The sequence below is a fragment of the Desmodus rotundus genome, chromosome 2, assembly GCF_022682495.2.
Source record: "Desmodus rotundus isolate HL8 chromosome 2, HLdesRot8A.1, whole genome shotgun sequence".
Taxonomy (NCBI): domain Eukaryota; kingdom Metazoa; phylum Chordata; class Mammalia; order Chiroptera; family Phyllostomidae; genus Desmodus; species Desmodus rotundus.
Window position 1 is genome coordinate 204,513,235 of NC_071388.1, and position 12,921 is coordinate 204,526,155.

Genomic DNA, 12,921 nt, shown 5'->3' on the forward strand with positions numbered 1-12,921 from the left:
GGCTTCTCATTTCAGAGCTGGGGGCCAGAGGACCACAAAGGTCATATTGTCCTGGAATCAGGCCCCAGCTTAGGTCTGGGCCTGGGTCACAGCCTCTGCGCCATGCGGCCTCCCGTTGTCACTCGCTGAGGTCGCCTCCCCAGCTGTCCCTCTGGTGCCCTCACCCGTCATTTGGTTCCTGAAGATCATGTGTGCTTGGGGCTGAGCCCTGGCTTTTTCCAACCTACAGGCCCCTGGGGAGTAGAAGGTAAAAGCTTTGGCCTTGGTGAAGCTTTGGAGGCAGCGCTGGGGAAGGAGGGTCTGTGGCAAAGCTGTGATCTCGGGAACAGAAATCGAGAGGGTGTTGAGAGGTCTGTGCAAGTCACCAGCTGAGCGAACACAATCCTTCCCCTGAGTTTGACACAAGGGCCCCCCAAATGTATTCCTTTCAGAGTCCAACATGCTTGGTTAGCTTCTGGGAGCTGCTGGCTTGGTCATCACCCCCAGATGGTGGACAGCAGAGGCTCAGACAGCTCCAAGGGTTCCGTGGTGGGTCTTCAACCTGCCTACAGAGCTCAGTGACATTCGCGTTCAGAGCCCCATGTGGTCCCGCCTCCAGCGGTTGCACCCAGTAGAGTGGTCACATCCGTCATCACCACACTGTGCTCGTGCAATGGAAGGGGGCTTGTAGTCGGACCTCGGTCTCACACAAGCTGCCGAATTACGGCGCGTTATCTTCCTTCTGAGCCTCAGGTTTTCTGTCCTAAAGCGCAGATGTTAACAGCTTTCCCTTGGGGCTGCGGGGAGGACCAAGGTCTCTTCCTGTGCCTGTGTCAGTTAGAGCTCTTGGTTGTAAGTGATGGAAAACGAATGCCAGCTAACATCGATGAGAAAAATCAAACCGCAGTTGGCTCACACACCTGGGAGATGAAGAAGAAGAAATGCTTTAAGTGCAAGAAATCCAGGGTCTTCCTCTTGCCGTGTCTTGACATCTTGGCTGTGCTTTTGCTCTGTGTCCCCCCCCTTGCACACGTTGGATTGTAGCAAGGCCTGCCCGATGGCTGCCGGCAGCTCCAGGTCCAGTGCCCCAGGTTAGCAGCCCCAGCGAAGAGAGGGCCTCTTTATCCCAGAGTCCATACCACTTCCAGAGGACAGCCTCCGATGGACCCTACTAGGGATGCATGCCCACCTCCTGGACCAATCAATGCATTCAGGGGACTGTGATTGGCTAAGCTCAGGTCATGTGCTGCAGGGCACCATGGTCAACAGCCCCACCATCATCACACAGCATACAAGGAAATTGGGTTTTCTCTTAACCCATTTCTTTTCCCACCATGAACAATAATGCACGTGCACTGGCGGCATTTTAGAAATGGCATACATGGAACCATGTAAAGTGATGACATGCCACGGTGTTTCACAGCCAGGGAGCAGTTGTTGACAATGTAAAAAGTACGGACAAAAGGAGATGACTAAACTGCATGTAAAACGTGAGTATTTGCATGTATGGTTTTGTGCGTGCACAGACAGGTAGGAGAACTCGTACAGGTGGACCAAAGCTAGCAGCCCCACCTCCATAGCTCTAGTGACATAGACCCCAATTCCAGGCACCCCCCACCTCGTTCAGACAACAGAACCTTAACCTCCTGCTCTCTTCTTCTTGTACCCCTCCTAATTAATTCCATTACATCTGTCTCAAAGCAGAACTGCCCGGCCAGCCATGCAGTGCTTTTACGCAAAGGTTGGGTAATGGGTTGTCTGTATACCTGGGAACTGTGGGTCCCGTTCCCTCTTCCCAATGAAGTCTCCCTAAGGTGTGTCCTGGCAGCTCTGGCTGTGCTGGGCTGGCCGCCTGACCACGGCTGGACCCTGGCAAGTCTAAGTCAGCTGGCTGGGCAGGTGGCTGTTCCTGGAAGAATAACTCAGTGTGGGGTGGCTGTTGCTACCATGTGGACCAGACGAGAGCCGGAGAGGGAACATCACCGACAGTTGCAAGAGCATTTCCTCTTCCAAGTCCCACCCTCTCCCAGGTCACTGTGCATTGACCTTGGGTTTGTTCGAGACATCCTTTTATATAATGACTACCTCCTTTGTGCTTAAGCCAAGTTTGTTTCTGTTACTTACAATCTAAGGGTTCTAACTAATAATACGCGGGACGTGTCTGCATCTTTAGTTAAAGCCATGAAATTAAACATTTCCTAAATTTATCAGAAGCATTTGATAGCTGGTTTCTGAAATTACTTTTAGCTTTGGCAGTTTCGCTCTGTTTCTTTGTTTTCAGCTTCTCCATCGCTCCCTGCTCTTTGCTCATAGTCTCGGCTCGGACACGTTCCAATTCCCCACAATACACCAGTCTTGGTGGACTATAAATAGGAAGACATGGCTGGGCGGTTGGAGGAATTATCATTCAAGGGTTGGTGATTGCAAGAAAACTAAATGGGAATGGCTGGCATGCTTTGTGGAAGGCTGAACACTTTCAGGCTGAGCTGGACGTTTTTCCTTTTTTAACTGGCTGGGGTGGCGAGCCCCAAAGTTAAAGTGACAGGGCTCCCGCTGGTCATCTGCTGAGCTGGCAGAGTGAATGCAGGAGGCCAGGCCTGGATATTCTCTGGGAAAAGTTCCACGAGGGACCACTGAAGCCATTCTGTAAACACAGAGGAACATTGTCATCTCCGCTATGGGTGTGACACACCCCCCTGCACGGTCACCTGGGTTGTTGCTAGGCTGGGGGCCGTGGTCTCTCTTTCCTGGGCTGCCTCCCTGGGCCCAGGGGAACAGCTGGAGTGGAGGGGTGACCTGCTTTCGTGTTTGCCTTACAGAGCAACACGTGTGTATGTGTGGGGGAGGTGCAATAGGGGCGGCTTCTGTAACTAAATACCGTAAAGACAGGCAGGGCACCGAGGGACGGCACCTCACTCCGTCCCTCCTCGCGAGGCTCACGTTCATGGCACCGAGTGTTCGCTGCTTCAGTCTCTTCTGTGACAGCCCGACCACAGTCGTCCCCACGTGCCCCTTGGGAGTCCCACCTCCTTCAACAGCTCGTTTCTTTTACTTTTCATAGCCAATATGTATGTATTTTTTTTTAAAAATTAGTTAAATACATTCCTTTTATACCAGGTGGGGCAAAAGCAGGAATGCAGTTACTCATACGAAAAGCGGTACCGTCGTTCATACAAGAGTACACTGTTTTGCGTACTCACAACTGAAACAGTTGCCCCACCCTGTACGTGGACTTGATTCTCAGACATAGAAAGTGAAACACTGGGGTGGCTTTATATTCAGCATTTGATAAAGCCAATGGCATCTATACCTTTAATACAAGTATGTTTAATGTCTTCCAAGACTTCTTTGGAGCCAGTGTTCTGCCTCTGACAACCTGCAGCCAGCAGAGTCTCTGCCGGCCTCTAGTGAGAGAGCTGGAAGCTGCAGGTGGTGAACGTGGCATTGCTGCCCAGCCAACCAGTGGCCTCCACAGCGCAAGGCAACCCTGCTACGCACCCTTGACATCCTGATTCATCCCTTGCTTTGCGTCTGGCAATGCCCACGGGGGAGTCAGAACCCCCAAACAGGAATTACAAAGAAAGCTTTATCAGCAGGGTTTGGGGGGGGTGTGCAGGCTGAGACTTTTGACTTAGTGGAGGCCACTTCCCTCCGGAGATTAACAGCCCTGGCGGTAAAAGAGCCCCCGGGGGAATCTGGAGAACTCGTTGAAGGCGTTTTACCTGTCACTCTGCTTTCAGTGACTAATGTCTTTTCTCTTGGGAAGCTGTTCTCTAGAGAAGATGGTCATGAAAAAAACCCCAAACCCTGAAATCTCCCTGTGTTTTAGGGAGCACTCGAAAACCTGGAAAAGCCTCTTTCTATGTTGACTTGGAATGCATAATCCATACTCTTTCCAAATGGAAAAATAAGTTCTAGAAGTTGGACAGCAGTTATTCGACAAATAAATTCACAAAAATTCTTTAAAGGAGAGAAGTGAAAAGCCATAAAACTGACTTGGGGGAGGAAGACGGAGAGCTGGGAGGACCGACCTTCTGAGCTGGGCCTACTCACTCATTTTTAAATGTATTCTGTGGAGGAGGCCTCAGGCTTTGAAGGTCAGCTCATTCAGGTCACCCTTTGAATCCGGAGGAAGAAGATGGATTATTCAGTAATGACGGGGGGATTACTAACTAACTGTTTGGAGGAAAATAAGGTTAATGATCAACATCACATGACCGAGCAGAATAAATTTCAGAGATTAAATATTTACATGTTAAAAAAAAGAAGTCATAAAAACAGTAGACAACAACATAGGCGATTGTTTCTATAACCTTGGTGGCGAGGAAGGTTTTTCTAAGCGTAACACTGGTGAGGAAAAAATAAGAAGATTGATGGATTTTATGTAAAAATTTTCAAAGTCAAAAAGTACCATAAACAAAGGAAGAGAGACAGAGTTAAAGTACTTGAAACATATCTGTAAGGATTTCTTAGAAAACGCTAAGAAGGGTGAACAATCTAATGGAAAATGGGACACAAACAGAAACTAGGACTGCTTGAAAACATCAAAATATGAAATTATTTAGTTTAAAAAAATAGTACATACAGGCCCTGTTGGACTTTTTCTTCATGGCTATGAAGGCATTGCCAATGTTTTGCTTTAATAGAAAATGCATCTGAAAGGATTGTGTAGATTTTTTTGAAGAATAGATGCCCAGCAGTGGAACTGATGGTCGGAAGGGTGAAAGCATTTCATTGCGGGTAAATATTTCCAAAGGGCCCTCCTAAGAATTTGAATTAAAGTTTACACTCTCATCCACCAGATAATCAGGGAGCCCATGCCCCTACATCCTTGTGAGAAAAGGGGTGTGTGTGCATTTTTGACCATGTGAAAAGGAAAAAAAATAATGGGCACACGTACACATTTCCACGCTTTTTTTATAGACTTGGCAATAACGATGCTAGTGGGGGCCGAGGGGATGGCCGTCAATCTCTCAGCGATGTTGACCTTTCCCCACAGTTCCTGCTCATATTCCACAAGGCCGCTGCAGGGGAACTGCAGGAGGAAAGTGGGCTGCTGGCCCTGGCAAAGCTGTCGGAGATCGATGTTGCCCTGGAGGGCGTCAAAGGTGCCAAGGACTTCTTTGAAGCCAAGGTAGGTGGCCCCTCCCTCCACCCTGCCCAACTGGAGATCCCAGTTAGTGACTGTCTCATCAACTCCCTCAGGGCAAGATGAGGTGTGATTGCAGAAATGGGAGTGTGTCAGGTGCAGTCTGCACATCAAAACCAAACAGGACAGCAGCCGCATGGCAGATGCGTCAGACCCTGGATTCAGATTCGAACGGGTTTGCTGGTACAACACTCCCAATTGACTTTTTTTTTTTTCAAAGATTTTATTTATTTATTTAGAGAGGGGGAAGGGAAGGAGAGAGGGAGAGAAATACCAATGTGTGGCTGTCCCTCGTGTGTCCCCAACTGGGGACCTGGCCCCATAACCCAGGCATGTGCCCTGACTGGGAATTGAACCAGCAACCATTTGGTTTGCAGGCCTGCACTCAACCCACTGAGCTATATCAGCCAGTGTGATTTTTTTTTCTTTTTTTGATTTCTTTTAATGTGTTTTTTTTTAAACATCCTCACCCAAGGATATGTTTATTGATTTTTGATGTGGGACAGAGTGGGCGTGAGAGGGAAGGAAAAAGAAAAAAAAACATACTTATGAGAGAGAAATATTGATCAGTTGGCTCCAGTAAGTTTCCCGTCCAGGAATTGAACCTGCTACCTAGATATGTGCCCAGACCAGGAATTGAACCCGAACCTTTTGGTGCAGAGGATGACGCTCCAACCAACTGGGCCACCCAACCGGGGCCCAGACCGACTCTTGCTCCAAACTTCCCTGAAGAATTCCTCCCTACCCCAAACCACAGTTGAGTTGCTTGGACGGCCACCTCCTTGCTTGCATCTTATATGCCTGTGTGTAGCCAAGTGAATAATGAGGCCAGGGGAGGGAGCCTCGGCGGCTTGCCCCAGATTCGCTCCTTGGACAGTGGCTGGGGGTTGGGACTGAATCTGCAGGGCATGGTCTTGGGTCTCTTCTGAGTGCTCCCGCCCATTCGCACGTTCATCCAGCCCCGGTGCATCTGTTGAGAGCCCGCCCCACTCTGGGAACTGTCATTTTCACCCGTGTGGAGCCCACCTGCAGAAAGAGAGATCAGGAGAGCCCTCCCAGTCCCCTGTCCACCACAGCCCTGGAGCGCATTGGGTGAGGCTGCCTGGTTTCAGAGTCTGCCTCCTCCTGTTACCCGTTTGTGCCTCAGTTTCCTCCTCTGTACAATGGTGGTGATAATGGGGTTACCATGAGGATTACATGAGATCACATCTACAGGAAATGTTGAGCCAGGACCTGGCTCACCGTGAGCACTCCATAGGGGAGCGCTCACATGTGATGGGACTCCCTTCCACTCCAGCAGGGACCTGCCTCTTGTGTGGTTTTGGCTTATTCCCGTAGTCTGCCCAGACTGCCGAGTGTCCCGGGTGACACATTCCAACCTGCTCAGGCCCCTGAGCCCGACTCTCTTCTCAATTCTCTGCGATGGTGCTTGGGGAAGCAGCCCGTCATCGTCGTGCCATCCTGGAAGCTGAGTCACGGACCCCCGAGGCCCGAATCCCCACTCCCGTCCTCTGACAGCTGAGGAGGCAGCTGACCACTCGCTGTGCCTTCAACACCAGCTTTGTGCAGCCAACCCTGGAAGTGGTTTGGGCCTCCCTTCACGGTGCAACATCAACTCAACCCAGTTCCCCCGGCCATGCCAGCACCACATGCAGTTCAGGAGACACAGGGGCATCAGACAAAACTCTTGCCATCCCCAGAACACACACACAGGCTAGTGAGGACAGCCAACTGTCAGCCTGGATACAGGGAGTAGAGAGGAGGCAGGGGCTCCTTCTGGTGGGATGGGTCCTTCCCAGGCATTGATGCCTTGTGATGCCTTGGGCAGGGGCCCAGGACGGAGACCCAGCCAGCAGGATGCTGTTTCACCCGCAACTGCTGTGGCGCAGTATGCCCAGCGCTTTTGTCAAAGTCGTGTGACGTCTCTGGGAGCGTCTTACCTGGATAGTCAAACCTTTAATAATCCTGTTCTGGTCCCTTCTCCAGCCTCGTCCACCCCTGCGCACATTTCTTCAAATACTGCCACCCTTCTCACGGTGGGGTCTCAGGGCCAGCTGCCTCCTCTACCTGGGAGGCCCCATCCAAATGCCTCTTCCTAGAAAACTCGACTCAATCTCTAAGGCCCACAGTAAAGAGTTGCCTCCTCTTGGCTGCTTTCCCCGATTATGCTGGTCGGGAAAGCCTGTCCTCTTCCGCGTGCCTCTGTTATGAGTGGAAGTGGTATTACAGTTTGTTTGTTCATTCAAGGCTTCTTGGACACCTTTGGTAAGTGTGTAAAGTGACCCAACTCTCTAGAGAGTGGGTTGGGGCTAGCTGCTCACGTTTCACGCCCTTCGCCTCTGGAGGTCTGCCCCAGGATTAGCCTCTAGGGACACTCACACCAATGCACGTGGGCACAGAGACAAGGGTTTTGTGCAGCTCTGTTGGTGACAGAGAAAAATTGGAATCAATGGAAACTTCCAGCACCAGGGAGTTGAATCCATCTGTTCCACCCGCGCATTTGCACACCCCACGGCCATGTGTGTGTATGGACAGATGTCCAAAATGAATTAAGCAAAAACTGTTTGAAGCCCTATTTTGTGAATATTAAGTACACCCTGGGTAATTATACACCAAAGGATGAGTCATACTTACGTCTGAGGGACCTTTAAAATACATTTGTAATGTCTGATCATCATGTAGGTTATTTTTATAACCAGGAGAAAAGATGAAAAGAAAAACAATGAAAAAATTTTGAACTTGTTATGTTTATATGTCTGCTTCCCCACCTAGACTCAAAGGCAGAGTAGGTGTGTTATCTTCGTAATTACAGTGCCTGGCATATAATGGCCCTCAGTAAACATTTGCACTTATGACAAATGGAGGGAATCGTCGCTTGAATTTGGGAGAGGGCCGTAAAGGAGGTGATGTTGGCAACAGATGTCCGAGATGAATGGGGACTCACCTTGTAATCAAGGAAGGGAAGGAGTTCCTGCCATGGGAACTGTGGGAACCACAACAGAAGCAAAGGCTCCAAGGCGTGGAGGGTAAGGAGTGTCTAGAGGCTGGCCCTTGTCCACACTGGATGCAACTGGACAGGGAGTTCTGGGCTCCCCTAGAGGTCAGGCCTTCCTCAGCCTGCTGACCACCAGAACCATCTGCAGGCCGGCCTCCTAGGCCCTGCCCGGATCTACCTGGGATGTCTCCAGGGTGCGGCCTAGGAAACATGGACTTGAATGAGCTACACAGGTGGTTCAGCGCAGAGCCAGGCTTGGAAAGCGCAGCTGCAGGCACAGGGTTGGGCAGGGAGAGCCCTCAGAGGGGTCTGAGTGGAGCCCTGACATGATCAGTGGTGGGCACTACGGGGACGGGATTGTGGAGAAGGAAGGAATCAGATGTATAAGGAAGCCCTGGAGAAGATGCTATTCTGGAGGACAGGGGCGTTTTTAAGAAGAGATTAAACCAGCTGAGGCCACACCGGAGGTCTTGGGACTAGCAAGTGGGTCGGTGAAGATTTTTGAGAGACCAGGCTGACTGTGGCGGGCAGGTCGCAACAGGGTAAGAGGTGAGTGGGAGCTGGGAGGAAGAGCCCTGACGGCTGATGCTTCTCTCTAGGAGGTTGGCAGAGGAGGCCCAGACAGAGTGGGGATGGCTGGGAAGAACTTCGGTGTGTTTTTTTCTAGCACAGACATGACAGATGTGGGCGTGTTTTTAGCTTACAGGGAAGGGCCCTGGGAGAAGGGAACATGAAGACAGTGTTAGCCCGTCATCCTTTAGGAGTTCCCCCTTACAGACAGGGTGAGGACTTGGAGGCCGTAGAATCAGGAGAAGAGGTGGACTTTTATGGTGGAGAAGAAGAGGGTCCCAAGCAAAGGAGTTGCAAGGGCCCCCGACCCTCTGCCGACCTGGCTGGGATTGGTGGGCAGGTGGGGCGGTTCACAAACCGTGGTTGTGGCTAATGGGCCAGACCCCTGGGGGGGGGGGTGTCTCACTTTGCAGATGAGGAAATTGAGGCTTAGATAGTAGTTTGTTGGTAAATGTTTAGCGTTTAGCTCTCTGAGCAAGTGCCTAAGTTTATTACAAATTTTACTGATATGAAGCATCTGTAGCACACAACTTAGAAATAGTAAAATACTCACATACACCACTTTTATTGTCAATTCCACATAGCCTGTTGATTCTCAGAGAACAGCTCCGCACCTTCTGCTGGACCGTTGTGCCTGCAGCCTGTGGTGACAACTGACAGAACAGTGGACTTCCAACAGGGGTCCCGCCTGATACTTTGTTCAAGTTGATTTATACGGAAAAAGGGAAAGGGCACATCTCGGAACTGCATTCATTCCTCAGCGATGTGAACAACTTCTGCTGAATTTGATAACAGCTTTCAAGTACTGGCAGAACATTCTTTCCATTTTGGGGCGGGGGAGCCATCTATAACATACAGGCTACAGACACTACCCATTTTTAAAGTTTAATCTGCATTTTTAACATTTCCCCATTGATTTGTTAAGAAAAGATTGTCTGCACGGTCAGTGAAGCGATAAACCTAGCCCTGACTCAACGCATTTGGCGGTTTCCCCACGCGAACGAGAGGTGCCTGCAGACACCCGCGGGGTGCTGCCGCGTGGATCTGAGAACATTCCAGTAGCCCATCGTCGCTGAGCATCTCCACCTTAGAGACAGACCACTGGCAATGACCTCGAAAGCACAGCTCATAGCAAAATGTTGTACCAGAATCAAGAAGTAACGACTTTTTCAGTATTTATTACTTTTGCTTTTAATATAATTTATTGTAAATTCCTATGACTTTATTTTTCATAATGGCTATCATTCACAACCAGCCCGTAAAATTCCAGCAAATTGAACAATTGGCTTGTCAGCTGGTGCCGGCCGCTCCAGCACTCCTCTGGGCCCGGAGACGTGGAGACCCTGTCCAGGGTCTCACACCCTGCCCACCCTGAAGCACAGCGCAAGGGGAGAAGGATAAAGTGGGTGGGAGAGGAGTCCAGAGAGGAAGGGCTGCATTTCTCTGTTTTTCCTAAATCAGGGGGGTGGGCTGCTGAGAGTGGCAGGTCCAGGGGGAGTGTTATGGGGAAAGGCATGGGAGGCGCCGAGCCCTATTGGAGGCCCAGCCCAAACCGGATATCTTCACCTCCCAATGAATCCCGACACCATCCCTGTGAGACTTCTAAAAATGTGACCCCAGGATGGGACCTGCAGGATGGGAAGAGAGGTGAACGTGTCGGTGCAGAAGTGCAGGTCCTGGGAATTCAAGACCCTGTGACAGGTGTTGTTCAAACATTGGCCAGGTGTCCGTGTCAGGTTGGAACGTAAACCCAGCTGAGGCCATGCACCCAGGACCAGGAACTCAAACCCGGGATGTAGGGTTCTACAACCACTGCACCCTGGGCGGGCTAGGTAAATAGCAAATTCCGACTTGAACTTGTTGCTATAGTCAAGAAAGAGCAGGCAAGGAGGAGAGGTGTAAGGGCTGGAGAAGGGGAGCTGGCGGTGTGAAATTTCAGCCAGATGGTGAGAAGGGTGGAGGGTGAGCAGGTCCTGAGCTGGTGTCTGGGGACCCAGACGTAGGGAGCCAGCCCTGTGAACCTCAGGGCCAGCGGGGAGAAGTTGGGAAGCCAGAGCAGAGGCTCAAGTGCCTAAGAAAATCCGGGGAACTTTGGAAAATACAATTTCCCCGGTCTCTCCCTCCAGGGCTTCTGATTCTGAAAGGGCAAACACACAACACTTCCTGGGAATGTTTTCCGAGTTGCCTGTCTTCAGAAACAGACCCCTGTGAAGTGTAGAGAGAACGTAGAAAAAGGACATTGTAATTTCTCACTGAGTTGCGAGAATCTGCATTGGGCTACAAAGAATGTAACAGAATGAAAATTTGAGTGGACTAAATAGCACCGCAGGAAATGGTTAATCCCCACTGCAGTGCTGCGGAGAAGTGGACCAGAGACACCCAGCACAGAGTAGCTAGTGATGGAGAAACAAGAGAAACTGAGAGATGATGGACACGGGACCAGGGCAGTTACAAATGAGAGATTGTGACACATCAATGTAAAATCATAGAAAAACTTAATGAAGGGGATGCCTTTCTACAAATTTAAGACAATAAGTAGAAAATGTGATGAATTATAAAGACATTGAAAAAGATTTACATATCACATTTACTCTTGGAAGCCAGTGTGATTCCAATAACAAAATCAAATAAAAATAACAGATCAGAATTTTTTTTTATCAATCTAATAAATATTGCTGTATCTGAAAACATTAAGAAATGGAATGCAAGTATAACATTTGACATTTATGTTGAGACTACAGGGATAATTTTTCAGATGTTGATGTCATAGGTAAAGCAAATGAGAAAAATGTGATCACTTCAGGCAGACCTCTCAGAGACATTTGGTGAAGGTAAACATTCCTATAGCACACTTTAAGATAAAACAATATTCTTCTTCAACATGATAAAAGAATATTTACTTATAAATATCAAGGCATTCTATAAAGCAGCAATATTAAATCACATAGTACAGGAACAGGAAATAAACAAACCGGTTAGTAGAACAGGATGGACAGTAATAAAAACAGATCTCCTTCATGTGGGAATTTAATATATGAAAAAGATCATTTTCAAGTTGGTAGAAAATAATGGGTTTTAAGACAATTGGCTATCCACTTAGGAAAACTAAGTAAAGTCCTCACTAAATATTTCCTCATTGAAATAAGCTGCAGGTGAGTTCAACAGCTGAAAGTGTGAATAAAAGCAAAAAAGTACGAGGAGAGCCTTGGCTGGCGTGGCTCAATTGGTTGGGCATCGTCCCACAAACTGAAAGGCCTTGGGTTTGATTCATGGTCAGGGCGCGGGCCTGGGTTCCAGGTTTGGTCCAGGCTGGGCACATACAAGAGGCAACCAATCGATGCTTCTCTCTCACATTGATGTTTCTCCCCCTCTTTCTCTCCCTTCCTTCCCTTCTCTCTCTTAAAAAAAAATGTCCCTGGGTGAGGATGAAAAAAACTATTAGGAGAAAATATAGAAAAGTGGGTTTAGAACCTTGGGGGTATAGAAGACCCTCTTAAACATGACAAAATCCAAAAACTAGAAAGGAAATGTCTGAAAAATTGATTGCATCAAAATTTAAGAATATTTGTATGGCTTAAGCTACCTTGAAGTTAAGAGACAAAAAACTGGGAGAAAGTAACTGAAAAATATAATAAGGGATTAATACCTAAATTATGTAAGGTAAAACAGTAGCTGAATAGAAAAATGGGCAAAGGATACAAATGAGTAATTCACTAAAGAGGAAATGAAAGTTGCCTTTTTTTTTTTTTGCCTATCAGATTGGCAAGTGGGAGAAAGGTTAATTATAAGCATCATCAGCAAGGCTGTGGGGAAGTGAGACCTGGTGTTCCATGATGGTGGGAGTGTAAATGGGAACAGCCGCTTGGCAGAGCGATTTAGCAGCCTTAATTAAATGAGGTACACGCCCACTGTGTTTGCAAAGTTTACCAAATTGATGAGACACAGAGAGAAAAAAAATCAGTTCTAGAATAGAGGATTTTAAGATGAATTTATCTGCTATGGTATTATTGAAGATAATATTTTTAAAATAGTACCAAATCCCATTCACAAAAATCGTGTAATATTTGGAAATTTAGAATGGTCTGCTTAGAGAAAAACTAAAAATTTTAGTGGGTGACATAAAAAACGTATTGAACAAAAACTGAGGCATTCAGGGGAAACTGACATTGTAAAGAAGTCCCTTTGCGGCAGGAGGTGGGCAGGAGGTGGACAGGAGGTGGACGCAATC

The 12,921-nt window shown here is 48.4% G+C and overlaps 1 protein-coding gene across 1 annotated transcript in view; it reads left to right on the top strand.

Annotated features, from left to right (window-relative positions):
* Window positions 1-12,921, top strand: part of EFHD1 (EF-hand domain family member D1) — a 37,027-nt gene that overhangs the window by 22,527 nt on the left and 1,579 nt on the right. Inside the window, exon 3 of the mRNA XM_024564057.3 lies at window positions 4,979-5,113. Within this exon, the coding sequence (XP_024419825.3) occupies window positions 4,979-5,113 (135 nt within the window). The remainder of the gene's footprint in view (window positions 1-4,978; window positions 5,114-12,921) is intronic.